This window comes from Vidua chalybeata, chromosome 18, assembly GCF_026979565.1.
Source record: "Vidua chalybeata isolate OUT-0048 chromosome 18, bVidCha1 merged haplotype, whole genome shotgun sequence".
Taxonomy (NCBI): Eukaryota; Metazoa; Chordata; class Aves; order Passeriformes; family Viduidae; genus Vidua; species Vidua chalybeata.
In genome coordinates this window covers 6054959-6080149 of record NC_071547.1, presented here as the reverse complement: position 1 = coordinate 6080149, position 25191 = coordinate 6054959, and the positions used below count along the sequence as shown (strand labels likewise).

Here is a 25191-nt window from a genome sequence, read left to right as displayed (position 1 = left end):
GGAGAGAGAAGCAGACTGATAGGCAAATGGAGACAGCATGATCCCACAAAATGTTTTTTCTTAGCAAACCAGCCTAAAAATCATATTGGTGACAAGTGGGATTTTTACTTATTTAAACACAATCATGCAAATTAAGTTCTGAGCTTTTAAAGGAACCAGACTCAGATGTCCACTGTTCTTTGCTTGCTCTGTTAATTGGCAATATGTTAGCACAAGCTTTTTTTTTTTTTTTTTTTCTCTACATTCCTGCTTATTTCAGTTAATAACTACAGCAGCATGACATTTCCCTGACACTCCAGCAGTACTGCAGGAGAGCCTGCCTTATTTTCAGCCTGCTGAAATGGCAGACTCGGGTCCCACTAGCCTGTCTCAGTGCCTTTCAGTAGAGTGAATAATTAAATTATGAGCGAGCAGAGCAGCGATCCTGGTGCTCTGTGCTCAGCAGTGTGACGCATATCCTGCTGCCCATCCCATCCCATCCCATCCCATCCCATCCCATCCCAGTCAGAGCCCAGGGCTCAGCCCTGCCCTTCCCTGGCACCACTTGGTGCTGGGAAGCTCTTGCTGCTTGGGAGAAATGTGGGTGTGACCTGAAGTTTGAGCATGAGCGGAGAGCGCGTCTGCTTTGTGTCCTTGAGGAGTGATGAGCCCAAGCTGTAAACTCAGAACTCGGGGTCCTGAAATTCAAATTTTGATTCATACCAGTCTCTCCACTGAAGGATGATCTTCTCCTGTATAAAGGCACCTTCTATCACTGTCCTCATTTCTCTTTTTACTGTGTAATTTAACACCTCATAATGTAGTCGTAAGTACAAACTGGAGACACATCAGGGGACAGGGACATTCATTCTTTCATGGAATTTTGGCACAAAGGAGAGGAAAGCTTGAGGAAAAATTGAGACTCTGTAAACTTGAGTTTCTTTTTACATTGCCTTGGTGAAAACTAGATAAGCACTGTTGCAGTCAGTGCCATTAGGAAGGTAAATTGAAGAAGGTTCATTCACAACTTCAAAAACTTGGCCAGTCTTTATATATGATCTGAATTCTATATATGTGTGGTAATTTAAATGTGCTCTGTAGGTAGATCAAAGCAGCACGTTGTTACCAAATGCATCCTGTCTTCTCCAAGGCAAGCCCAGGGGTCCTGCTGTGGGTTTGTCAGGGCCCAAATCAGCCCTGGGTCACAGTCAATTCCTACAAATACCCACATGCAATGAAGCCAATCTTGTTAATAATGAATCAGTTATTATAGTAGGGCTGGTTTTTACAGTGCCTGTAATAGTAGATTGTAGCTTTCCCGCTTCTGGAAGTCTGAGTCAATTTATCTTTATATCAACAATAAACCAGAAAGGGCAGAAATCAAAGTAAGCAATGTTTTTATTACTGCTTTTAAATAAAACATTGTGCCAATATTTTTTTCCCTAACATTACATCTTTATTTTCTCAAATTTATTGGCAATTGCTATTTATCTTCATTTCTCCTTTCTTTTGTAATGCTATCTCATCCTTTGATTTGCTTCCCCCAGAGAATGTGCTACCTAATTCTTTTTATTTGTCCTTGATAAATCCCTGATTAATTGTATCCATGCAACATCGTGTCTTTCATTTCTAAATAGGATTTCTTTTATGAATATAAAGAGCTAAAGCTTTCCTTTCTAGAGCCAAAACCAAATCCAGACTGAGCATTTCCTTTAACAATAGCAAGACACTTCAAAACCAAGTAAGATTCTCAGCACTGTGGACTCCTTCTGCTCCTCCTTTGTGAGCAGGAGAGACTCAGACCTTTAGTTGGGCACATCCTCTTGTGGATAGATCTGTTATAAATGTGGCTGTCACTTCATCTCATCAATTAGAAGGACTCTGCATAATAACTTCATCCATTTTAGTTTCAAATATGCCATAATTTGTTAATTTGTAAGCATTTTTGTTTAGGTGCTGGATTCAGCATTTGTTTAGGTGCTGTCTTTTTGCTGTTTAAAATGTGTTTGGTTTTGAGCTGACTTGTCCTGCTGGCAGAAAATTAAATCATGCACACATTAAGAGGTTGATGGAAGGAGGCATTGCAGCCTGGCATTGACAAGCAAGGCACAGCTGTGGTGTGTGTTGACATGAGATATGAAAATAAAGTGAAGGCAGGAAAGAGGAGGAAAAGCAGAGATGAAGGTTCTGTCTCAACCAAATTCCCAAGCCAAGCTCCCTGAGAGGTGTCAAAGATGTGCCTGAGAAAGAAGAATACAAAGACAGGTCAAGAAAAATACACAGATCTACAGATCTAAAATAGACAGTCTGTCAGGGAAATGAGTATGTTTTGAAACCAATGTGCGATGATGCAAAAAAAAAAAAGTATGTCACCCTTACAGAGCTTTTAAGGCTGAAAGGAAAGGGGAGGAATCAAGGCTCTCTCTGGCTCCTGAGAAAACCAATATCCAAATTAACTGTTTTCCAAGGTATTGGGTGGAAGTATTTGAAATTTCTCATCCTCAATAGCAGCTGATGTCTTCTCCCACCTGTTCCCAAGGAGAAATGTCCAATGATGAGATGGAGAGGCAGCAGATAGAGAACCAGCCCTGCTCTGACAAACCCAGGGACTTTCTCAGATCATTTCATTCTCTGATGCCAATAGGAAGGGCAGGCAGGGACTCTTGGAGCACGGAAGGAGAGCAGTGGCTGTAGCCAGCAGGTCTGTAGTTGTTAACATTGGCTCTTTATTGTGGTTGCATTGCCAGGGGTGAACTCAGTGACTAATTTCACAGGAGTGGAAAATCGAGATCCGCTTTCAAGCACGACGTGACTCTGAGTTCCAGCAGCTCCCACGTCTGGGTTTAATGCTGCCATCCTCTGCTGTGCAAAATGAGCTGAACAACCAGGAGCTTTTTAGCCTTACAAATAGCAAAGTGTTCTATATGACTTTGTTGTTGGGAAAGCTATCTGTGTGATTATGTTAGTTTAATTTAATAGCAGGCTGTTTAGGTAAATGAGCAGGGAGGCATATGAGTGTCTGCAAATAATGTGGAGCATGATTGCAAAATGATGCTGCAGGAGATGGGCTTGTCTGGCCCTTGTCAGGGCTCTCCAAACACCCTTGAGCAGGAGAGAAGAATCTTCCTTAACCTTGGACAACATCCCTCTGAGACAGAGACCTGAGGGTGAATCCTGGGCTGAAAGGCAGTAATTTGGCAGGTTGGGCAATGTCAGATGTGGTAGAGCCTTTGATGAGTCTGGACTTTATTATCAGCACAATGGGGTCTAGAACAGCATGAACCTGCATAGGACCTGAAATTAGATCGATTTTTTTTTTTTTTTTGGTTCCTTGTGTTTAAAGATTTTTTTTTTCCTTTTGGAACCTACACCTGTGGGATTGACTGTTGTAGTGGAGCTGGTCTGAGAATAGAGCAGTCAGGGACTTCTCATCTAGAATTGCATCAGAAGTCAAAGGGGTATTTTTAGTGATTAGAGGAGCGCAGTCAGCTCTGTAGGGTCAAGGAAATGTCATTGCATCCAACAGCAGCTTTCCAGCTGTGGCTCCATCCTGTCAGACCTTGGGTCACAACTCCCTTCCCACCATGGTCCACTGCTTCCCTTCCCTGCCTTTGACTAACACAAGCAAACTCCTTGCTTTTCAAAAGATATTTTCCTCATTTATGAAATTAAAACCCTTTAACTTGGCTGAACCAGCTTGTTCCTGAATCTAATTAAAGAGCCCCAAAGTTTTAGCTCTTGCACTGTGGAGCTTTTCAAGGAGAAGTCACTCTCCCTTCCTCTAGAATGGCTCTGTTATTGTTTTAATGATCACTTCACCCAGGAGTTTTCACCTCTGTTTCCCTGGAAAAATTAAAGAAAATCTAATATATTGATACAGATGATCCATTTCATGTGAGTTGGTGACACTCTGACCGTGACAGTACCAGAGAATTCATTGCTGCAGGAGCCCATTGAATCTAATATTAGTGGCTGGGCTTTTAAAGGACACTGGATGGTTTTATGCCCTGTTTCTACCTGTCTGAGTTAAGATAATGAGGGTAATCTAATATTATGCTTCAGGGCTTTAGTTACCTGCCTATGGGGTTCAGAAGGGAACTCTGCTTCCAGGGACTGTGCAGAGTTTAATTGGCCAAGTGCTTTATCGTTTGTGTTTCATTTCCTCTGAAGCCTCAGGTATTGGCCACTGCCAGAGGACAGGTGCCAAACTGATGACACTCAGATTTTGTCTCCTTTTAATATCAGTGGGCTGCCAGGCAGATACACCAACATTTCAGCTCCTCCCCCTCAACTCCAGATTTATGCCATCACCAGAGGAGTTTTCTGGCTTTCCTCCAAAGCCCTGAAGAGAAAAATACATTTTATGTTTCACCAGCAAAAAACCACGAGTCATCTGGGATTTAAAAACTTCTAGAAGAATCGTGGCATCTGTTATTTATTTAAAGATAACAAAGTGATCTTCCTCTGTGAATGAACTTTTTGATCAGTGAAAGGAAAATTTCAAAAAAAATCAGAATCATACACATATAATTTTAAATTATGCATCTGGGGTAGGGGCTTTTTATTTTGTCTCTCAAAATATATCCTTATATAGCTCTTCCTTGCTTAAGGAGGAAATCTATTTTTTTGTTTATATCAAGTTTCTGGCAAAACTCTGGCACCTCTCTTATTATCTGTAAATTTGGGATCGGTGTCCTACCTCACAAATGAGCTTTTATCTTCATCTCCAGTGGACTGTACAGCTGCTATTTCTTGGTCCTTCCAGTCCTCAATCTGTTTATCTCCTCCTGAATTATCTGTTGTAATTAGAATACATTTTCTCATCTCAAGGGGTAACCAGCTCCAAATGAGTGTTCTATAAAAGCAATTACTTTTGATATTAGATATCTGTACATAAAAACACAGTATTTCTTCCAATTAAAAAGCACTAATGAATTTTGTGTCTAGAGAGGCAGTAGCCTACGCAATGCTGCCGTTTCTGTGAAGCCAAGGAACAAAAGATTAGGCAGCTGTAAGAGGGCAGTGGTGTGTGTGCTGCCCCATTGAACAGCAGATTCAGAGAGAACACGGCTCTGCAAGGACATCCTGTTCCTTTTTGTCCCCAGCAGGCCTTTTGTTGACACTGATGAAGCAGATCCCTCTCCACGTTGTGCCAAGATGACTAACACAATTTGTCCTGCTACGCCTGTCTTCTACACCTGGCCCTAAGTCTTTTTATTTCCTCATATATTCCTCTCCTCTTCCTCAAAGTATTAAGCCTTGCATTTGGCATGGGGCAGCTTTACCAGAGGTGAACTCCTTCCCTCTACAGACACAGAACTGCCACCTTTCACCATCTCAAAATGACCTGAATGACTAAGGAGCTTTTATCACAAGCTTTTCTACAAAAAGTATCATTTCAGAAACACCTTGACCTTGTTATATGGTCTTCATGTCTTCTTTCTTCATTATCCTTCTTGCATCTGGTTCTTGTCCTTATTGATGGTGAATTCTTTGGGGTGGGAATCTGTTTTTTTGGGCTCACGTGGCATCTGCTGCAGTGATGTCCTGAGTCTGGACTCAGGATTTGCCATGGAAACTCTAAGGAAAAAATGGTTCTGGCCAAATCCAGTCCTGGTAGGAGTTACCTTGTAGGATTCAAGGATTAAAGCATCAATATGGTGGGAGCAGACTGTGTAGGATGGGATAAGGGTCAGCTTCCAGCCCAGCTGCTGAGAATAGCCCTGGGCATCTTCATGGAATTTTCCATAAAATGTATTTTGAGCATTTGACAGATATGCACATGTTGTGTCTCAGAGTGCTCTCTGCAACCTGGAAAAGTCCCTGTTTTGAAGAAGAAACATATGGCAAAGCACACAAGGGGTTGGATGTCAGTCCTCTTTCCAGATAATCCACATAATTGCCCAGGCTCCTGGTTGTGCACTCTGTGCCTGACTGGCTGCTGGGGGTGGGAAAGGAGCAGCCCCCTTACAGGCAGAGCTGCCAAATCACTTCATCCCTTCCCCATCATTCATCTTCTCACAGGTGGATGTCTTATAGCATTGCCTCTTATCTGGGCATCAAGACTGAGAAATGCTGTCTCAGGCTTTCCACTGGGGTCTGGAGATGAGGTTAAGCTACAAAACCACTGTTTCTAGAGACAAAACTTTGCATATCAAGTGCTTCAGCTTTACAAGTTGCTGTACTTTTTTCCTTTTCAAGCCATCAGCTGCAGGATGCTGTTTGTCTTCTCCCTGATATATCTGCAGAGATACTTGGGGCTGATACCAGGCACCAGGGGACATAAACTTTTCAAGCAAGGATGCAGCAAACTTCAGTACAACTATAAAAAAAAAGAAGACTGTGTTTTGGGTTTCAGATAAATGGAAGTGCTGGAGTCACTTAAATTAGATGGGGTTTTGTTTGTTGCTCTCCAATTTCCAAAAGTTGGAGCTTGTATCCCTGTGGGATGTGACTTGCTGAATGTTGCTGTATGTAAAATAAATCTCCACATTCAGCATTCCTTCTAGCTCAGAAAGCGAGCACCTTTTGATATGGGCAAAATTCAGATCAGTTCTCTGGGCAGCAAATCTTACATATTATGTAGGCTTGCTTCAGGGTCATGGTGGGAGAAACTGATTTGGGACATGGAAAGTTGGGATATGCAGAAATTAAGGGCCAGGCTCTGTTTAACATTTAGATTGAATCATGAGCTAGACACCAGCAACTCCCTATGCTGCACGCTACTGTTTGCAAAGTTGGCTGAAACGCTGTCAAATAGTGAAATAGTTCCAAATAAGATATTTATTTTTCTGCATATTGTTGATCCTCGTGCTTGCAACAGAAAAATGCTTTTAGTTTTTCAGGTTTAATATTGGTGCAGTGAACTGCCAATGCATTCACTGAATTTATGCCAATGGGGCTGTGCTGGGTGTGTGTGAGAGGCAAGGGGCTGCTTACAGCAGTGAGCCTTTCTCTGGTGGGAGCATGTTCTTTTAGAGATCATCAGCTAATAGTTATTTTTGGGGATGACTAAAATGAAGTTATAAACAGCTGGTGAGCGGAGACCTTTAGTTTAGTGTTGAATGGCTCACCTGCATTGCACTTTTCCTCCTCCTCCTCCAAACAGCTGCTTTTCTTTTGCGTCTGCTTCACTCTGACATGCAGCTCCTGAAGGAGGAAGATCAGTGCTTCACTCCATGCCTCCAGACATGCCATTCACTGAGGCTGTAACCTTCAGCTGAAGTTTCTAGCTGCAACAGAACAAGAGCACAAAATTAGCACAATACAATAACTCAAGGTGGAAGCATTAGGGCTGGTTCAATAGTTGGAACTGCTTTAATTCCTGCCTCTAAACAGGTGGGTTTATGTAAAAATAGCTTAAAAAGACATTGTAAGCTGAGTCCTGTTTAAGCTGTTACTGAACCTATTCCAGAAGCTCTGAACCTTTTTTCTTTTCTTTGCAAAGCTGTAACTGGAAATGCTGAAAGTCAGCTTTGTCAATCTATGTGGAGTTGCTATTGTCCTTGATTTTTTTTTTTTTTAAGCTAGGATCCAGAGATTTTTATTGCTTTACATGGTATGCAGTGGTATTTTCAGGTGAGAAATAATAATTGGAGAAGGAAGGAAACAACTGTTTTGCTGATGAGTTTTATGTTTCCTGTTTAAAAGAGAGAAATGTTTCAGGAGTCACAGGTAGAATTGCTGGGTGACTATATCAGGTGTTTTGACCTATACCAGGTGTTATAGAAGGAAATGTTTTATCCCCTCCTTTTAAGGTGCTAGAAACTGAAATAATTTTCTGCAGCTATTCAAATGTGCAGATGATGTAATTGTAGATAAAGCTCAGAAGTCTGGCTTTGGAGCCCTTCTCAAGCTGGGGCTGAGACAGGCCAGCAAGGGCATTTTTGAGATTTTGCAGCAGTTCTGTCAGTGTTATGACATTCTATTATTATTTTCAGTCACTTATTTTTATTTTGATTTGTCAGAAGTTTAATTTTGTCTGAGAACCTTGGCTGAACCTGATTTACAGCTGCCTGTAATTGTGTTGCAAATAAGAAAAAAATGATAGTAAAATAATCACAGCCATAATCTCATCTAGCCTTTGCCATAGTTTCTCATATAAATCTCCTTAGTACTTTTCCCATTGTGACAGGGTTTATGATGAAAAATAGAAGATCTCTTTTCTTCCTAGAAAATTATGCATCCTGTGGAGTAATTAATCTGGTTAAGGAACTAAGGCTGGCTTCTTCTGCTCTCCATTCTCCCAACAATTTCTGTCCTACACAGAAATCTCTGCAGTGAGAGCAATAAATCTGAAATGAATGACAGACACTAATTATTTGTGACCTCATTGTCATCTGCAGCATGGAACAGTCTATGACCATTCCCAGTGTATTAGCTGCAGATATTTTTAGTCTAGAAAATTTAAAGAAAAGACAGCTTTAAAAATAGCTGCTCACTGGGCATCCCCCTTTCTGCACATCCCCGTTTCAGAGCTGGCCCCAGGATCTCAGTCCTTGGCTCTGGCTCTGTGCCTTGCCCTCATTGGCTTCTGATGCTGTGGAAAAATAGGAGCAAGTTAGGTCTGCAGGTGAGTAAGCCAAAGATAAGAGAAGGAGCTGGAAGTCTGCAAGGAGCTTCAAAACAAGAAGAAAACAGAGAAGTGCTCTCAGATGAGGGCCTGGAGGATGTGCTGGGAGGTGTTCACCAGCAGCCTCTGCTTCAGCCATGCTGGGGATGCTCATCCCATCACCTGTCCCCTGATCCCATCTCAATACCAACCTATTTTTGTGAAGCTGCTGCTGAACTGAAACTCCTTTTCTCCTTTTCTATGTGTCTTTTTTTTTTATTATTATTTTTTTTAAAGCTGACCAGTGCAGTAACTGTGGATTTGGGGGTTAGCAAGTCATCATCTTGATGTAGAAAGTGATGGGAGAAAGCTCTCTGTTGAGGAGACAATTGCTGAAGCAACAGCAAATCAACTTTGAGATGGAAAATGCAATGGAAATATGTGAGGCATGGTCTGGCTAACCAACCATGCATTGAGGAACATTGCCTGTAATTGCTGCCTCTAACACACATGCACATGTATAAAATACTCTATATTCATTGTTCCTATGAACTTCTAGAGGCACTTTAGTGCTCTTTTTGAAGAAGGAAGCAATGTGATATCGTTTATTTAATTGCTGCTTTATTTTGGTCAATGTTACTGCATTGCTGGGATAACTGTCAGTCAGACTAAGCTACAATTTGGTAGCTGGAGCAAAAAGCTCACAGCAATATGCTCTGAGAGGAAGTTGGACAAATGATGACTCCTCCCCACAACGAGATCAGATTAGCAGCACAAAGAGCTAGAATATCAGATTTAGAAAAAGGTATATGAAATAATTGTCATCATGAATGGTTTGGCAGGCTGTCTAAGCAATTCTTTCAGAAGTAAAATAGCCAAGTGCTTGATGCTTCCCATGGGGTGGAAGTTTCATTCTCACATTACTTGTGCCATAAAGACTCAAGTGTTTTGTTCCATAAACTGCAAGAGCATATAGTGTGAAAAATAAAGTTTTCAACTACTGGAATTAGATTGTTGCTTCAAGTCAAATGAGCACACCACATCTTGGAGACCCTTTCATTAAAGCAGGTCAGTTAATTTTAATGAAATCATCTTCAATTTGCTTTGATGTTACATCAGAACCTAGCCCAAATGATTCCAAATGATCATCAAATGAATTTCCACATTATGGTCTTTCAAGGACATAGGCTTTGTCAAGTTTTCTGGGGTTTTGACTTTTAAAGTGCTTAATTTGAATTTTTTTTTTTTTTTTTTTTTTTTTTTTTTTGAGGGAACTGCTGACTTTTCTCAGAAACTGAGCCCCTTTTAGATTCCATATATTGGGCATGTCAGGCAGAGCTTGCAGCATCACTGCTGGTGGTGTCTAAGTCTAAGACTGTATCATGCAGGAAGATTAGGCTGCTCTGGTTTTCCTTTTGGATGGGGAGAGATGTAGAATCTCAGACATGTAATTTCTGTAATTACTCAAGCAAGGAATCGCTGTCAGGCCAGGCATGCAGGGCCCTCTGTTCTAATTTTTCCAAAGGAAAGTTAAAGTGCCAAATAGCCTCTCATCCTAAATTGGAACAAAAAGGACAAATGTTACCATTTTCTTCAAAATGAAGCTCCCTAAAATACTTTCAGAATATTGAACATGGATTGAAGTGATTCACTTAATAAACTAGAAGAATTTCTCTGGTTTGAAATCCAGACTAGTCTTGAGTTTTAGTCATGTTTCAGGCATGGTGATGAAGAGCATGAAAGCATCAAAGGCACAAACACAAACAAGATCTGTCCTGACTCAGGACCACTGACTGCAGTATTTATGTATTTTTGTTGGCAGTGTCTGAAATTCAGTAGCAGAATTCCTTTTATGTTAATTTGTGACTGTTTGTATTGTTGCACTTTACCTCAGCACAGGATTTTGTCATAAGCACTGTGGGAGAAAATGCAAAATTTTGCTCTTTCAGATCAGTAATGAACCACTGTCTCTCTGTGCTGTCCTGTGATTAAACAGAGCTGGTGATGGACCTATAACAAGTAAGGACATTGTTTGCAGTGAGGTGAAAGATAATTCCTTCACAAGGGTCTGAACTGCCCTCCTTAGTGGGACTTGGAGAAGCCAGTCCCATGTTTGTACTGCCATGTGTGTTTGTTGCTACCAAATGCTGGCAGTTTCTTTCTTTCTTTTTAATCATTTTGTTGAAGTAATGGCATTTTCCTCTTGAAAAAGTCTTGATTTGAAAAATGTTAAGTGGGTCAAGCTCTAATTGCTTTACTTGGTGTTGTAAATTATTTGGGGGAGAGTCACACATTCCTGTATGGTGTTCCCAGGGTTATTATAAATGACTTTGTCACTTATAATGACTTGTTGATAGCGAGCCTTTTGGAAAGGGCAGCTTTGACATTAAACACAGGATATTTGAGAAGCTTATTTATGAGAATTCAGCACCAAATTAAATGCCTGTTGCCATGGAAGAGGTTCCTGGTGATGTGGTCATACGAGCATTTTTACGCTGGGTTAGTTTTGTTTTACTTTTATTTTTGAGTTGACCAGTGAATGAAACCTGTAAATGCATTGCTAATTGGCTGATTTCTCAGCACTTACTGACTGTCCAAACTTTCTGCTGCTGTGAGCTCTACAGAGCTGAGCATCTTACATATTTCATTTGTCAGATGTGAAGTGCAGAGGAAATCTGGAGTGATTCCCAGGTGGAGTGTCAGCTCCATTAAAATAGTTTTAGCACATCTTTGTGGCAACAGGCTGGGCAGGGTGTGTATTTGAGTCCAAATCACTCATCTGTTGGCTCAGGCAGTGAAATCAGATTGATCCTGTATTTCCTACCCAGCAGAAGCTGGTGACCAGTCCATAGCTGTGTCCCCAACACAGGAACCAAACCTTGACACTAATGTGGAGTTAAATTGGCACACCCACATGTGGTAGAAATTCAACATCTCTCCCTTAAAATGAATGAAGCTTTAATGGGCTACACGGGGAAACCCTCCAGTTCTAATGGGGAAAATTTTTTCTTAATTATCTTAACAATAATTAGCCATTTTGGAAAAAGAAGGAATCGTGAAAGCTGCTAATTGATTCTTTATAGTTTGCTCATTATGCACAGATATCATAAGATGTGTTGATTTGGACTTTGGTTTAAGAAGCTGAGGATAATTTCCACAGAGCCATGAGGGTTTGAGAGCTGGGAGTTCAAATCTCATTTATCTGAAAACATTCTGTGTCACAGAAGAGGTTCTGTCTATATCCTTTATATTAATAATTTGATTTTTTTTTTTCTGTTTCATTTAGGTCTGGCAAAGCCCATGGGATTAGTTGAAGGTCCAGGAGGCTTGGGCCAGGGGGGAATGGCTGCTACCCTGAGAGATGATAGCCATGAATCAGAGACTAAGTATGAAGAATATGGTTACAATGCCCAGCTCAGTGACAGGATATCACTGGACAGGTCCATCCCTGACTACAGACCTAAAAAGTAAGTTGAATTCTGCATTATTATTTGGAGTAAGGGATTGATTGTTGTTCTGCTGATCCATGGTGGCATTCTTCACATCCCTTCCTGGTTGGAATATGACAGCAGTTACTTGTACAGATACCCCTGAGCTGAGTGCAAATGAAATAGACCAACTGCCACCTCAAGCATGAAGTGCCATATTAAATGCATAGCTAATTCTGTCAGTAGTACATTAACAAGCATGTTCAAAGCCTCAGATCAAAAATTACATCAGGATATCAGTGCTTTTTGGGGTTGGTTCATTTAGAAAAAGCCTTCAGAGGTGGCAGAATTAGTCTGTGCTTCTTGTAGTCATGTGCAGTGGGGGGGGCAGTGCAACAAACACTTTCTAGTCTCTGGTCCCTTAAAAATAACCTCAGCTTATCAAATCAATTGTCTTTAATTGCATTTGATATTCTTAGAATTGTTTAGTCAGGGTTTGCAGTGTGCTGAAACATGGACTAAGTGCAATCCATCGGGGTCCTGTAATTGCAGTAAGGGTTTTTTTTGTCTTTGGAATGTGTGTCTATTTTTATTCCAGTGTTTATAGTCTTCACACGCCTGTGCTATGCTTGACATTGCAATTACATGTTTATTATTTGCACTGATTTATTATATTTTGTATTAAATAACTTTCAAATCTTTCATATTTATGGAGTTATATATTTTCCAGATGAGACATCCACACTATCATCCCATGAATGACAATCAGTAATGTCTTAATGCAGAGGAGATCAGCAACAATGCCTAGTTGCTCTCAGGAGACAGAATTGAAAAGAATACTTAATTAATTTCTAATAATAATCTTCTGTTTTAAAAGACCCACTGGGGCTCCTAGGAAGAGCTGAAAGTTAAATAAAAAAGTATCTTATTAAGTGATGAGAAAAGTTTAACCAAGCTAAATAGCTGTGGTCTGTGAGTAAATTGCAATTGAATTAGGATTTTAGGCAGTCCAAGCTGCCAAAAACAAAACTTCAGCTTAACTACAAATTTCTTTAGCTGTGTTACACATTAAACTGATCTCAGAAGTATTGAGTCAGCGTTTGTTTTCTCAAACCCTTGCTACAAAAACAAAACTCAGGTAACAGAAGAGGCAAAGAGAAAACAATCTGCTGCCTTGATAGCACATTTGATGCAAGTACACTGACTTGTTCAATGCTCTCATCTCTCCTCTCTTGATGTATCATAAAATTCCATCATGGATTTATGCTGGGGAAAGAGGAGTCTGTAGTTATGCAAATATTGGAGCTGTGCCTCAGATCTGGCCCCGAGACCCTAAAGTCAAAGTGAAGTTTCCCAAATGAAGGTCGGTGAGGTTTGACCTGGCTGTTACTGCTGTGGGCAGGGGGATGAGGATAAATGAGATGTGTTCTGCTAAGAAATGCAAAAGCAAAGGCTGCAGAGCTCACATCCAGCCCAGCAGCTGTCAGAGGCATGACACCATTTGCAATGCAGTGATGTTTCACTTCAGATTATGCTCTCCCACGGTTTTGCTTAGAAGCTTTGATGAGTCGTTCAGATGAGCTTTTTGACATTCTCATTGTGGGTATCTCATCAGGCCATGCCACATGATTAAATATCTGTGTCACTGGGAGAACTGCCTTCCTTGTTGCATTTTGACACTTCTGAGGTGGTTCTAGTTAGATCTAGAAGCTGCAATTGATGCACTTGTCTCTAGATGAGTCACAGGAAAACCCTTCAGACTGAATTTGCTACGGAAAATGAGTGAGAGTGTGGAGAAGGTAGAAGGTCTTTGTGTAAGAAGACTTTTTCCCACTTAGAAAGAAGACTTTTTCCCACTTAGAAGGTTTGAGGGCAGCCCTGAGGAGGAGGACTTGGGGGTGTTGGTTGACATGGAGCTCAGCATGGCCCAGTGCACCCAGAGTCCAGGAAGCCAAACGTGCCCTGGGCTCATCCCTCACCAGGGGCAGCAGGGCAGGGAGGGGATTCTGCCCCTCTGCTCCACTCCTGTGGGACCCCACCTGGAACTGCACCCAGCTCAAGGAGCACATGTCCCAAAGCTGAGCTTGGCTCTTTGGTTTAAACACTCTGCTCTAATTGTGTTTTGGAGAGAACTGAACCTCCATGAGCTTGAGACAGACTTTGAAATAGCACTCTTGTCCAGTTTCTCTGTGTGCAGACCTGCCCAGTGGTCTCCCCTCTCCATTGCTGAGCTTGTCAGTTTGCTTGTGCTTTATATTCCTGTCATTCTCAGAACTGTTCATTTTTTTACAGGAGAGGGCTTTTGATTTTTAAATGGAGGGGCAAGGTAGAATCAATGTCCAAGGCCATGTACAATTTCCATGGCCAGTCTGAATAAAAACATCTGAATTTGCATTCCCAAAGTATTAAACTCTGCTTTCTCCCCATTCTGTCTTCCATTTGAAATATTCAATCTATGTATTTTCACAAACCAGTATTAAAGATATGAACTGGGAGAATTTATACTCAAGTCTACACTGCACAGGCACAATTTATGAAAGTAAACATGATTTCAGTATGCAAACTCAGGACTTGTAATATTCCAAGCTTGATGAGAAATATTGTATTTTAGTGCATTTGAACTCCCCTCTTACTGTTGTCCACTCTCTTATTCTGATAGAATAAGCCTTCTCTTCCATCTACAAGCATAGGCTCATAAACATTTGGCAGTTTAATTGCTTTTCAGGAGGTATTTTCATCCCCATGCAGCAAATGAAAAAATATGTTGCACTACAGAGGTGCAGAGTCAGCCAATGTGACCATGAAGGCTCCTAAATTGGAGTCACCTCCCCCTGTCCTTCCACTGCAGCAAAGTCTCAAGCCTGGGTGGGTACTCCTGCCCTCAAGATGCTTTTCTCACATTTTGTTCTGCTTTCCTACCTGCTGCTGCCACTGCTTTTATTCCTTTTAGCTCAGAAACCTTTTCTTTAGGATACAAATTTCTGTTGGTACAGGAGACAAAAGCAAATTCTGTGCATGTTGTGTTTGTGTGCCAAATAGAGGCAATGGCAGTAAACTTCTTGCTTGTGATTACAAATCACACAATAATTACAAAATTACAGTTTGCTTCGAGCATGGTATGATAAATATATCCCAGCTTTTTCTTCTCAATATCAGAGATTTTAAAATATCTATCAGAGCTGTATAAATAATATAATATTTAAGTTTTTCAAGGGCTATACCACTGTAGAATATATGTTGCAGGGAGCTCAGAATATTTAATGTCCTGATTTTTCTTCGCAGCAGTAAAGTATCAGCTTTATTAGTGAGGACTTCTAGCCCTCACTAACACATCTTATTTCCTCTATGAAATGGAAGAAAGAGAAGCTTTTCTTGCAAGGAACAGGTTATTTTTGTTTTGCAAGCACACAGCTAAGCTAGAGCTTGTTCTGTGGTTCTCTGGGAAAAGTGTTATTTGATGGTGAAGTGTTATTGGAGTAATTTCCATATATGTTCTTCCATACATAAAATGAGTGTTGTAATTGAAAAAAACCTGAGCACTAAGTGAAAATAATCTACTGATGCTAATGAACCTTGTTTGTAGGAAGCATAAGAACTTGTATTCCTGTCAGCTATCTCTCCCAATATGTCTAGGTGTAGAATTGTCCAGAATCCTGCCCCTAGGAATGCTGTAAAATCTGCTGGGCTCTGTCCATGCCTCTCTTACCATAACGTCAAAGGGAAAATGCTTGACTGAATAGTCAAAACCAGACCTGGAGCAACAGAGCTGAGATTTTGGTGGAGGTTTTGCACTTCTCAGGGTCAGCCACCTAAACCCCTGCAGGCACTGGGCAGAGGAGAGCAGGTTTCCCTGTGTGGCTACAACAGGCTGGCAGAATTCATCCTTCTGCCCTTTTTGGGGAATAACAGCCTCCACTGCTGCCAGCTCTAGCCAAAATATCAGCCCCTGCTCCAGTAACAAAGGATCAGACTCAACCCTTCCCAATCATGCATGAAGGCAGAGGTGCTGAAGCCCCATGTGACGCCAGGTTTTGACTTTATCAAAGTTAAAGAAAGTAGAAATGTCCAAAACCTTAGGGAATGTCATTCAAAGACAGGGGTAAAGGCCCCCAAACTTACAAAAGCTGTTTGTTTTACAGTGTAGCATGCTGGAAAATTGGGAAGTGTCAGCTAACCAGATGCTTTCAGACAAAAGCATTGTCTCTCAGTATAACATCAATTCCCCTGTTCTTTTTGATGCACAGGCTGGATAGCAAGGGGTTGAATTGAACAGGTGCAACACCTGTAAATTCAGCATTTGCTATCTTTCTATCACTTGACTTTGCAACTTAAATAACTTCAGAGGTTTCTTTACATGCAGGACACATCCACACACACAGACACACACACTCAGTCACTTGTCAAAACCACTTGCTGTCATGCATTATGCATACTTTTGAGAAAACTTAATATGATCCTGCAGCTTCCATAATGGCTAAATTGGCTTTTACACAAAATCGTCGCTGCTTGGTGAGGATCTTTAATTTAACTGATCTTTTTTTTGTGCAACTGGATGCTGAGTGCATTGTGGCAGTTCAGTGATAACAATAATATTAATATATGGATTCAGTCTGCTGGCTCTATCAGCTGAAGAAGATATTTCTTTGTGTTATGGTCATGGACATTTGCATTTAGAAAATTCAGCCCTAAAGAACAAACTTATTAATGCTGTGGCAACTCAAGTCTTTAGCCATAAAATGCAGAGAAATCTGGGTCTCGAGGAAATTGCTTTCATTTATTCTGTTCTTTTATGGAGGCGAGCATTTCTGTGGTTTGCCATAGACATTTCACAATCGCAAAAGAATTGCGTCTCTAGGGCTGTGCCGTGTAATTAATGGTTCAATCCACTCCATACCTAAGGAAAAGCTTTTTTAATTACCTATCAAAAAGAATTCCGGAATTGATCAAACAGTGTTACCAAGAGGGCAGGCTTGGTAAATAGACCTCTGATTTGTTCATTCAAAGGTTTAATAACAGCAGCAGGAGAGCAGCCCTGCCATCAGAGATGGTCCTCAGCGGCCAGTGAGCTCCAGCTGTCTGCGAAGGCAGAGCCACCACCTTTCCCTTTGACCCTTTCTTTTGGCAGCAGGTCTCTGTGGTGTCCCTGTCATATCTCAGCCACCAGTCAGCAGCTCTCTCGAGCCCCATCATGGGTGTGCTTGCAGTTTCTCTGTGCTGGGAGGAGGCTCAGTGCTGGGCTTGGGTGGCCCTGCCCATCCTCTGCTGGATGTGGCTGCAGGAGCAGGGCACCAAGGCAGAGCATCAGCTTTTGGATCAGTGCATTGGAGAAGGCTGGCTCTGGGCTTGTTTGGTTTTCCCCACCGCTGCTGCTTGCTCTGCCTCGTGCCCTGTTTTTCAGATCCTCTGGGGATGCTGAGTGTTCTTTGAGCCACTTAGAGAAATGACACAAGAAACTCCAAATTAAAACAGACCCTTAGGATTCTTTCCAGGTTAGCCAGAGTGCAATCTAATGGGCCTTTTTCACTAGGAATATTTGAAGTGCTTTCCAGGAATCAGAATTTCTGATTAGCAGAAAATGACAAGTGAAAAAAAAAATCCCCTAAAAATATTTTGTGTGTTAGGCTGAACATCTTCTGTGAAATGTCTGTTTAAACAAAGTGTTTAGAGCAATGAAACCTTTAGTTTCCCATTTAAAAAATCACTCTTGAAATTATGAATTTTCCATTACTAGCTTCTACCAATACTTTTAGATTAAATATCAGGTCACAGTAAAATGAAACATTAATTGAAATTAAGCATTTTGGTTTTTTTAAGCAGAACAGTGTTTCATAATCAAAGCATAGGCATGATATTTTGATTTCAATTAGGTTTATTTTTTATAGGAAAGTATTTGACTTTTTCTTTGATACCCACTCTCAATCAATCTAAAAAACCATGCTAAAATTCTGAAAAATCCTTTTTTTTTTTTTTGCCATTCTGAACATATGACGTAAATTGAAGCAGAGAGAAGGAAAAACAGAGAGAGAAAATGGAACAGACAGAATTACCTCTGGGCAACAGATTAAGATTGTTTATTGGAGGGAAATTCAGTAAGAGATGAAACTAACTGAAGTGTTCCCAAATCAATGTCCAGATGTGGATTTTGAGCAGGGCTAAGGGGAGGGGTGCAGACACATGCTCTGGAGTTTATGTAGCTTTGTCAAGTTACATGGGCTGGGCATTTTCCTCGAGCTGTGAATCCCCTACAAACAGCACCTTTGCATGCACATTATCTGTGTGGACAGCTGGAGGTGCAGCCCCAGAGAGATGCAGCCAATTTCAGCTGACTTGTCTTGCCCAAGAACAGGAGGAACTGGTGTAGACTGAGTAAATCCCTGTGCTGCTTCCTCTGCAGTGAGCTGGGCTCTGACCAGCTCCTCCTCAGCATTTGGTGTTGTAGTTCTGACTCAGATCATTTGGGATATCAGCTGACAACCTCAATTCACTCATACTGCTGCCCCTGGGCCAGCTGTGCTTATTTGTGTATCCCTGTGTACGCCACAGGCTTGTCACTGCATTTTGGGAAATGTTTCTTGTTTGGCTGTAAGGGGCTCAGACTGGAACTGTGCAAAGCTTCAAAGGAGAGGAAAAAAAATCCACCTGTTTCTTTGGCTGGGCAAGAACACTCTGAGGAAATCAGAGTACTGCTCTGTATCAGCACAGTCCCTCGGTAGCTGTCGCTGGGTGCTGGAGTCATGACCTGACCCTGTTTATGAAGGTACTTCAGGTCTTCTCCCAACCTCCACTGGAGCTTTGCTCACCTTGCACAAATAATGATTGATTAGGTGGAATGTGGGCTCAAACCCTGGTCTCCCAAATCCCAGGTCACCTTTAGGTCTTTGTATATTTAGTTAGTTGTGCAATGTTAAATTACTGCAGTGAGAAGACTGAGGAACAGTGACTATGTTTCTCAATAATAATAATAAAAAAGATATTGAGAAATCTTTCATCCCCTTTTTGAGGCCAGTACCACAGTTTTTTGCAGGACATGGCTCATGAGCAGAGCAGAGCCTCCCCATCACCAGGCTCCATGCTGTCTCCATAGCAGCAGTGCTGGACACATGGCAGTAACTCACAGTTATTTCTGATATTCAATAGATGTTTTCTCTGGCTTTTCCCATTAGATTCATTATTGATTCCCTTTTGTTTAGTGCTAGGCTTTCCAATTAAGTAGTGACTTTAATTATACTGCAAAGTGTGTAACATAGGTCTTGATTATTAACACTGACCTGTGGGATAAAAGGAGCACCAGAAAGACTAAATTAAAAAGAACCATAAAAATGAACAACCTTATCCAAAAAGCCACCTTATGTTCAAATGCAGTAATTTTCCTGTTCTACATTTTTGCAGTGCCTTTGTGTATACTAATTGTTGAAGACAAGTTCTGCATGACTGTCAGCACTAATAAATGTAGATTTAGTGAAGGCTGAATTTGATTAACTAGGGAGTATGAAAAATAACTGATTGCAATGTTGTGTTTAAATGCAGCGAGGCTGGAAGACATTCCCTGCAATTTGTCTGCACCAGAATGTACTCCTGAATACATGAATAGTTTACCTAAGGTGGGTTGCATAACAGTGACTAGAAATTAGGTATCTAATTTGGGGTGATTGACTTGGCTGCCTGTGTAGAGGATGGAGATGCCATGGCAGCATTGCTTATCATGTACAGGGTGTAATGTCCCCTGCAAGTCCCTCCCTCAGGGACCATGGGCAGCCAGCTTAAACAGGATTGCAGGTGAATCCAGCCCAAAGTGTTACCTGCTCCGAGGCATGCAAAAACAGGACCAGATTTCTCTACTAGCAACACTCATTGAAAAATTACCTGCCAGCATGGGCAGCCTGGTCAGCTGGGAGGAAAAGAAACAATGATCAAAAATCTGGTTTGCATCCCTCAGTTTTTCTCATCAATCCTCAGACTAAATGTGTCTCATGTGACCTGCACATTCACCTTAAGCACTACTGTTTGGTTTTTTGTTTTCCTTTTATAGTATGCTTTAGAGACTGTGGTAATTTTTTGAACTTGAAACCAGAAAGCCACATTATTTCCATGGTAGAAAGAGTAGTTCCTCCTAAAGAAGAGCGATAGTGGGATACTATCTACAAATTCTGTGAGCTGTTCTTTCATAGGTAAATGCATATCTGTAGTGCAGAAGCACTGCTGAGATCCAGCCAGGACTTGCAGCTGTGTGCTGGCATTTTAGAATTTCTTTCATTTCCCTCCCCTGAGCCCATGGCTGGTTGTTGCCTGCTATCACTTCCAGGGAGAGAAGGGTATTCCTGTAAATTTCTGAACTGTCATGTTATGTTACACTCCATGATATCACATTACAGGATAAAAAGAAGTAACAGAACAAGACAGGCAATGGATTCAGGCTGGTATTATTTTCCTTTTATGTTTCCTTGCATGTACCTCTGTTACACTATACCTGAGATTCTTTGTAGGGCTTTGAAGGCGTTCTAAAGGTTTGAAATAATATTTCCCGTTTCTTTCTTAAAAGGTTTATGCAAATTTAGTTCTGCTGAGAGTGTGAGGTCTGTATTATCTCCAGATGTCTTCCTGATGTAGCTTTAAAAATTAGTGAGTTCTTATTCCTATTTTATTTGGATAGGTTTCATAGTATAGGAAAGTCAAGGTTTCAGGTCACATAACCTCAAGGATTTTTAGTAGTTGTTGTTGTTGTTTGTGTCTTTGTGATAAAAACATGAACAGGCCAAAATGTCAGACAATTTACTCTTCTGTCTGAAATAAAACTGAATTGTGAACTCCAGGTTGATGCAGTGTTTCATTTTAATAGTGTCAGTTCGTGCTTGTTTTGCCTGTGTCTCCTGCTTTGAGTGAATTTAGTGCTAATAAAAGTGAGAGACTCTTAAAAGTAGCCAGAGCCAGAAGTACCTGACAGATACAGGCTGGCAAATGTTAGCTCCCTGTCTTGGTTAGCTTGATCTAGATGCTTTCCAAGGTTTGGTTTCTCTGAAACAGCACCTGCCAGTTAAGCTGTTTGAAAGTGTTATGATATTGGAGTGTGAGGACTCTATTTTCTGTTCCTGCTGCTTTCTGAAAGGCTCTTGTCTTCTGTTGCATTGCTTCTACACCTTCTGCTGTGGTCTCAAAACCAAACCACAGTCAACCCAGGCCACCTTGCTGAATGCAGCACCAAAGGAGCTTGGTCTAAGTGCACTCACAATTTAGGGTGGTGTTGGTGTGTCAGGATTTATCAGTGAGGCTCTATTACTGGAGATACCATCTCTGTGTATTACTTCTGCACAAGCTCCCTGTTTCTCAGCTTCTAGACAAGAAACCCTCTGGAATTGCATTTTACCTGTGTGAGATGCCTTCAGGTTGTCAAATAGTTCCTTAATTAGTTTATTTTCTTCCTTGCTCCAGGGGGTGAGTGTATTATTTATTCTATGCTACCAGACTTCTGTTAGTCTGCATTTATGCATTTTGTCTTCTGCAGGCCCCAGCAGTGGGCTGGCCTCTGGGGTGGTATAAACACACCTCTCAGGCAGACACAGTACTCCAGACTTGAATAATGGTGGAATATTAATAGCAGCAATAATAATTAAAACAGTGCACTAAAATACCCTGGGGTGTTGTTGCTAAGTTAGTCTGTACCCCTAAAATTTCAGAGGAAAGGCATAAATTTTAGTTATTTCCATCCACAAAGTGAACAGTTGTCTCATTCAGCGACTGCAGTAAGCTTTCATCCTGCTGTGGATGTTTCACTAGGACACAGTTCTCCCAGAGGGTCATGGTGAAGTTTACATTAAACCCAAGATAAAAATGACATTGAAGCTTTGCTCCTGTATTTTCTACACTGCCTGAAAACAAATGCTTGACCTCTAGCTACTCCATTGGCTTATTGCCTTGCAGTTATTAACCCGTGTACCAAGGGACAGGGAATTTGTGTTCTGTTTGCTCAGAGAGGAGCACTCCCCTCCTTTGCCTGACAGAGCTGGGAATCTATGGAATCACTGGGGGGAAAGTTTCTCTAAGTGCAGCTCTGAGCAAACAGCCTGGAAGGATCTGGTTGAATGTGTGGGTCTGCAGATGAGGGATGAGGAAGGGCAGGATTGTGAACAGAACCTCAGCCTGCTGGGCTCGCAGGTAATGGTACTCACTCCTGCCTTTCTCTGTGGTGGCAAATTAATTTAACTCTGCAAACACCGAGGATGTGAATTTAAAATGCTTGTGGTCTGTGGACAAGATAGAAGAGCTACCAGACAACATGAAGTGAAGAGGGAAGTCGTTTCTTAGCAGGCTGGTTTGGGCAGGAACTGTGCAGGAACAGTGAGGTGCTGCAATGGCCAAATGTCAGAGCCAGGAAAAGGCTCTGAGTGTCCTTGCCCTGCTCAAGTTCACAGCCTTACTTAAGTACGTTGCCTGGTCTAGGACGTGTGCCCAATTTCTGTGAACCTGAGTGAAAAGCAAGCACATGTTGACCTGTTTTTTCTCTTTAAATTAGGATAAGAGCTCATAAATATAAAAAACCCCATGCATTGCACTGTTCTGCTGCTATAAAGTGTGTGCTCTAGGTATTAGCTATGTGCTAGACAGTAAATGTGGCTGGATTTTTGAAAACTTTTTTCATTTCTAAATGTAACCAAAGCTAAATAAAAACACAAGAGTTTTCTCAAATTATACAATCTGAAGCATTATAAATAGTTAGAAGGGAACTGCTGTTAACATTTAACTTCTAAGTGCATGAAATTGTCGAATACTGTGCTGTTCACCTCTAACTAGCCTTTAATTTAAACAAAAGCTATAAAAGTGCAATTAGGCTCCAGTCCAACGAAGCACTTAAATATGTTCCTAGTTTTAAGTGTATGAATAACCTCAGTGAAGTTAAGACAAGCTTAGGTGCTTTCCTTGAGTAGGACATTTCACAGAGTAGTTGTAATGCATGGAAAACAACCCTGCAAGTATCACTGGGTAGGATGTAGGGACGAGTAAAGTCCCATCTGCACTTCAGGATTTGGCTGCTCTTGTCTAATGATTTATCCTATGGAATCCTGACCTAGAGCTCATGGAGAGCTTTGGATGTGCTCCATCATCTGATTGTCAGGCAGCTTCCTACGCACACACAGCACATGCACCTTCCTTTGTCCTCTCTGCCTGACTCAGACTTTTCATAAACACTCTGCTGCTGCCACCAAGCTCTTGCCTCAATCCCATATAAAGCATCTAAACATCGTGGATTTAATACTCCCATTTTCAGTGCTAAATCAATGTTCTTTATGCATTTGTTCTTGGAACACTGCTCTATTTGAACCATAATTCCTCCCACATACCATAAACGTGGTTCTGTTTTTACTCTGATAGGAATTGATCATTTAAAGTAGGAGGAAGCCCGTGACTACTGTTCAAACGTTTCAAGGCTATTGCTGGTTAGTCAAATGAGCTTGTGCACCACCTCAGAAAAGTGCTGTGATTACCAGGGGAGCATTACCTTTCTGGGCTACAACCAGCCTTGCAGCAGTTGGGACAAGAAAGGATTAAAGAGCTTCTCACTACAATTTCGGCAGGTAGTGGTGGAGTTTATCCAGTTTATGACTGACCTCCCATTTGGTGGTTTACTCCTCCAACTATCCTGTATTTGTACATAGGTAGAAAGAAACATTCTGCTGCATAACTGAATTTGACCAAAGATTAAAGCTGGTCTCCTGTGAAATACACTGGAGCCTATTAAAGAAGGGATTGTTTGCCAAACGTTGTTGTATATCCTCTCAAGACCATAAAAAACATTGTTAGCTGAAGTGATAATGGAAAAATATTGCATTCCTCTATTCTCCTCCTCACCACTACACTGCAACGTGACAGCAAACCCTTAATGAAATTCATGAAGAGCTCTGCAGCAGTTACCTTGAAAACTTTTTTATTGCCCTACTGTGATACTCAACCTCTGTCCACCACCAGCAACACCAGCTGAGGCAGAGAGATAGTCAAAATTAAACAAAAGTACCTGGAATTTTTAATGTTAAATACTTGCAGTACATTTTTAATAGTCAAGGATAACTTCCTGTATTTACATATTATTATCTGAATAACAAATAGCTTCAAGGGTACAGCAAACTCTTCTGTGCAAATGGAAAAGGCTGAGTTTACTCTTATGCATTATTTATTGAAAATAATTCCTTTGATTTCATCAGTTCCACTGCTTTTCCCTTATGTCTGGCACGGGCTCAGTAGGCAATAGGAGAGGAGCTTCAGAGGAGGTGGTACCTTCAGATAGGTAACCTGCTGTTGGACATCTGGGCTGTTACCATCTCACTCCCTGCAGACATGCTGGGATTAATTATCCCTTTGCCACAAAGAACCTTTTTGGGATCTTGATGCATCACCTTGAGTGGAAAAGTACTTCTTTAATGGGAAAAGTGCTAAGAGCCACTGCTGGAAGTGCAGCTAAATGGCTTCACATGGTTTGCTGGAGAGGAATAACCCTTGGTGGCAGCAACAAGGAGTGGTGCCACTGGGCAGCAGCCAATTTTGTGAATGCACTCTGGAAAACACCTTCTGGTTTCATGGATGGCTCTTTGTGAACCTTCCCTATTTGAAATATGAGACTTTAGTTTTGGCAAAACTGAAATGAGAGTCTGTATTCTCTCTTCCCCACAGACAACATGGTTCCCAAAATTAAGTTTTCAAAAAGTTGCATAAAAGGTAGTGTTTTCCTGAATGTATTTTGCTGATAAGATCTTCAAATCAAATTGTCACAATTCTTTTAGTATGGCCTTTATTTAATATTGTTTCATCAGTTTCACCAATTTTTATATTTCACTTAACTTCAAAGAGCCCTCCAATCTCAAAGCAGAATTTTTTTAATCTGCCTTTAGCTGGCTTTTTTAAAAGACAATTATTTTCTAGTTTTTACTTTAAAAGGATGCAAGCTAAGAATCCAGTTGGAACAGAGGCAAAGATATTTGCAAAATCTTGAGAATCACTAAACAAGCCATTTGTTTTAATCACCTAAAATGAGGCAGAATACATGTCACTTGGAATTTAGCTGAGCTCCTCCTTAAATTTAAGTGCAGCACCATTAAAAATAAACTTGCACAGGGGATCTGTTTTCTTTGGGGATTTTTGGAAAGCATTTGAAAGCAGATTTCAGCCTCTCCATTAATTTCCAATGAGCCTAATGCTTTGTGATGCAGCATGCATACAGCCAGAGGCAGATCCGGACAGGCACACTGG

At 41.1% G+C, this 25191-nt stretch overlaps 1 protein-coding gene across 10 annotated transcripts in view; it reads left to right on the top strand.

Annotated features, from left to right (window-relative positions):
* GALNT9 (polypeptide N-acetylgalactosaminyltransferase 9) overlaps positions 1–25191 on the top strand; it is a 132322-nt gene that overhangs the window by 12521 nt on the left and 94610 nt on the right. For 5 of the 10 annotated variants that reach the window (XR_008434039.1, XR_008434041.1, XM_053959536.1 and 2 more), the window contains exon 2: positions 11817–11997. Coding sequence is in view for 4 of the 10 variants with exons in the window: in XM_053959536.1 (XP_053815511.1) it covers positions 11817–11997 (181 nt within the window). In the remaining 6 variants the exon portion in view is untranslated. Of the gene's footprint in view, positions 1–10479; positions 10550–11816; positions 11998–19485; positions 19560–25191 lie in introns of those variants that run through there. The other 5 variants (XM_053959542.1, XM_053959540.1, XM_053959537.1 and 2 more) reach the window with 4 other exon arrangements.